This window comes from Mus caroli, chromosome 6 (genome assembly GCF_900094665.2).
Source record: "Mus caroli chromosome 6, CAROLI_EIJ_v1.1, whole genome shotgun sequence".
Taxonomy (NCBI): Eukaryota; Metazoa; Chordata; class Mammalia; order Rodentia; family Muridae; genus Mus; species Mus caroli.
In genome coordinates, this window is record NC_034575.1 from 52822629 (window position 1) to 52825955 (window position 3327).

The window sequence follows — 3327 nt, forward strand, 5'->3', positions numbered from 1 at the left end:
TTCTTCCTTCCTTCCTTCCTTCCTTCCTTCCTTCCTTCCTTCCTTCCTTCCTTCCTTCCTTCCTTCCTTTCTTTCTTTCTTTCTTTCTTTCTTTCGAGGTAGTCATGCCGGGTAGTCTAGGCTCGCTTTGAACTCATGATCCCTCTGTCTTAACCTCTCTGGTTTCGATTACAGACTTATACTGTTACATTTGTAGGGGCCTCAAAAAAGGTCTTGTTTATAGTTAGGAAGTTACTGGACTGGTTCTGACTTGCAGGTTTTGCATCTTTCAGCTCTTTTCTGGCCTCTTGGTGAATCTCAGAACCATTGGGCCTTGGCTGTCCTGGCTTCAGTACTTTAGCATTCCTCGATATGGCTTCACAGTAAGTTATACTTGTTTGTCATTGTGACTGTGTTCCCGAGCTAGGAACAATACAATAAAGTCTAACCATGTCATTTCCTTAACCAGAAGTATGAGCCTATCCAATCCGAGGTTTCCTTCCAGGAACAGTGGATGATAATTTCCTACCAGTCTTTGTTATTGGAGGGTAAAAGAGTCACCTGGGATTTTTCAGAGTCACCCCATTATTGGAGGGACACAAAGTGGGGGGAAAATCACATAAAGGAGAAAGGTTGACTAATTGATGAAAATATTTTGTTTCTGTTCAGTATGAAAGTAAATGAGAGAATAGGGGACTATTATACATAGCTTACATTGAAACAAATCTGAAGAGCAATAGACTGTAGTACTCAGCAACTGTATTGGCTTAGCAATTAGCCGGATACAAAGAAAACAGCTACATCTTAATTCTCTGTAATGAGGGTTCTGATTTTCATAATTACAATTTTATGAAAACAAGGAAAGGTTGTTACTATAAATGAACAGCATTCACTGAGTATCATTTTATTATTTTAGTTATAGACTTTGTGGGTTATAAAATCAGGATGAGGGTGCTCTGACATAGTCACTAGTCTTTCCTCTTGGCCAGTTGGAAGCAACATCCCAACCCCAAGTTTCTTGATTTCCAGGGAGAATAACTTAAGCTATTTTAGTGCTGGGGTTGGGGGGAGAGGTAGAAAGAGGGGGAAAGGGAGGGAGAGGGCAGGCTAGTGGGTAAGCACAGGTGCACACCCACATATGCAGCTTGGCATACTCTTAGAAATAACAATAAAGATGAAATTTGTGCATATAGTTGTGGTAATTCTTTGGGAACATTTTGGAATTTAAAACTATTAACAGTGCTCTGATCTTGTGTGTATTCTAGGCTTTGCAGCATAATGAATTCTTGGGACAAGAGTTTTGTCCAGGATTCAATGTAACGGACAACAGCACTTGTGTTAACAGCTATACAATGTAAGTTTGTGTTCAGTGTCACAGTATGTTTGAGTCTTACTTTGGTGTGCTGTAAATAGTTGCTGCACTTAGAGGTGGGATGAGTCAAACTTTTGAGTCTTAGTTTTCTAGTCTGTAAAGGGACTCTCTGTACTGTAATTCATGTGAGCATGTTGAACAGCTTGTATAACTTATCACAGTTAGATCCATATTTAGTGTAAAAAATGTTTCCTGTATATTGATGCAGACATTTTATAAGTCCCTTAGTTATTTTATTGAGCGTCAATTTGAATTCTTACTCTTCAGAACTTGTGGGTTATAAATGGACTGCTTTGATAGTTTGGAAGGGACTTGTGGTCTCTGAACTAGAATGGGTTCTAACCCAGAGCCCAGCATAGAAGATGGTCATAAACACTAGGACAATGAATGCAAAAATGGAGTCCCAGATCACTGTCACCTCATGCTTCCCCAATGGCTTTAGGAACATCATGGAAGACGGGCCTCTGTGTGTGTGTGTGTGTGTGTGTGTGTGTGTGTGTGTGTGTGTGTGTAAACAGAATAGAAAATCTCCCTATAAGAAGATGCATTCTTTCAAAATTTAAAATAGAATTCAGGTCCTAATAAACTAGATGACCTTATTTTAAAATGTTAATCCTTTTTTATGATAATTGCCAATAGTTTGATTTTTAATACAGAAATTAATCAACAAAAAGAATGCTGGTCTCCTGAATCTTCAGTTGTAGAAATAATTGCTGATAATAGGATGACTTTTCTATTTTTGGTTGTGAAGAGAGAAACTTCTGAAGAGAGGTTTTTTCTTGAGCTTCTCTTTGCATGCCCACTTCACTTGGATTTGCTCTGGGTGTGGCATCTTTCCCTTCCTGCTGGTCAGGAGGGAGTGGATAGGAGAAGTGGTACAGAAAATACAGAGAAGGAGGAGCCTTGGCAGGCTTCATGCTCACATAAGGTTCATACTGACAAGAAGGAGAAACCTGATCTTAAAGCAGAGAGGGATGGCTGTTTAGGGAGCTGCTGAATCCCACCATGCACTGGAAGAGCAGCCACATAGGGTAAATTCGCTAAGGCCACTCCATCCTGCTCTGATCTACTTACTGTCTGTGGCTGTCAGCAGTGTCCTCCGGCTATGAGTGTCTGAAGTGCAAGAGCTAACAGATGTGACTGACTGGAAGCCCTTGCTCCCTTCTGACCTCTTCCCTTTGCTCTGTGCCTGAGCAAACTCTGAGGACTGAGCCTGGTGTGGCTACAGCTGAGCTGCTCTAAAGGCAGCTGGTGAAATGTTTCTGCCCTTTGTAGACAGAAGCGTTATAGGTTTAAAATTAGTGAATCTGAGGAGGCAAGAAACTCAGTTCACAGTGAAGACTGTTATCATGGCCAAATTTGTTAAACTACTTAACAGTTATACTCTTTTAGATTGTTTAAGGATTAACTAAACTTAATTAGGTACAAGTTGCTTAGCATATTATCTTGTAGGGAAAGTATTTATTTGGCTAATCAATAGGTTTATATAACAAAAGAAATGCTGAGTATACTGATTAATATTTGACAAATGCTAGAAATGAAGTTAATTTTGTGTATTTTCAATTTCAGATGTACTGGTAACGAGTACTTGATAAATCAGGGCATCGAATTGTCACCTTGGGGACTGTGGAAGAATCATGTGGCCCTGGCTTGTATGATTATTATCTTCCTCACAATTGCCTACCTGAAATTGTTGTTTCTTAAAAAGTATTCTTAATTTCCCCTTTAACGGACTATTAATTGTACTCCTATTAAATATGGGCACTTTGATTACCATATCCAGTGTTCTTTTCTTCACTGTTATTCTGATGTACAAAAATAACACTGAAAACTAAGGACATTATGTGTCTCATACTGAACTCATCAGTTAGTACTCATGGGCAGACTTCCTAGTTTGAAAAAGGGAGAGAGACTTGAATTCTAGATACTGCTGGCATGTCACTAATACATATTTCATCATCTTTTATACTGATACA

At 39.2% G+C, this 3327-nt stretch overlaps 1 protein-coding gene across 6 annotated transcripts in view; it reads left to right on the top strand.

The window, feature by feature from the left end:
• The window catches only part of Abcg2 (ATP binding cassette subfamily G member 2 (Junior blood group)), a 114110-nt gene extending 110983 nt beyond the window's left edge, over nucleotides 1–3127 (top strand). For all 6 annotated transcript variants that reach the window (XM_029478606.1, XM_021165147.1, XM_029478607.1 and 3 more), the window contains 3 exons: nucleotides 273–362; nucleotides 1245–1333; nucleotides 2921–3127. In XM_029478606.1, coding sequence (XP_029334466.1) covers nucleotides 273–362; nucleotides 1245–1333; nucleotides 2921–3068 — 327 coding nt within the window. In that variant the 3' untranslated portion in view covers nucleotides 3069–3127. The remainder of the gene's footprint in view (nucleotides 1–272; nucleotides 363–1244; nucleotides 1334–2920) is intronic.
• The last annotated feature ends 200 nt before the right edge of the window (nucleotides 3128–3327 follow it).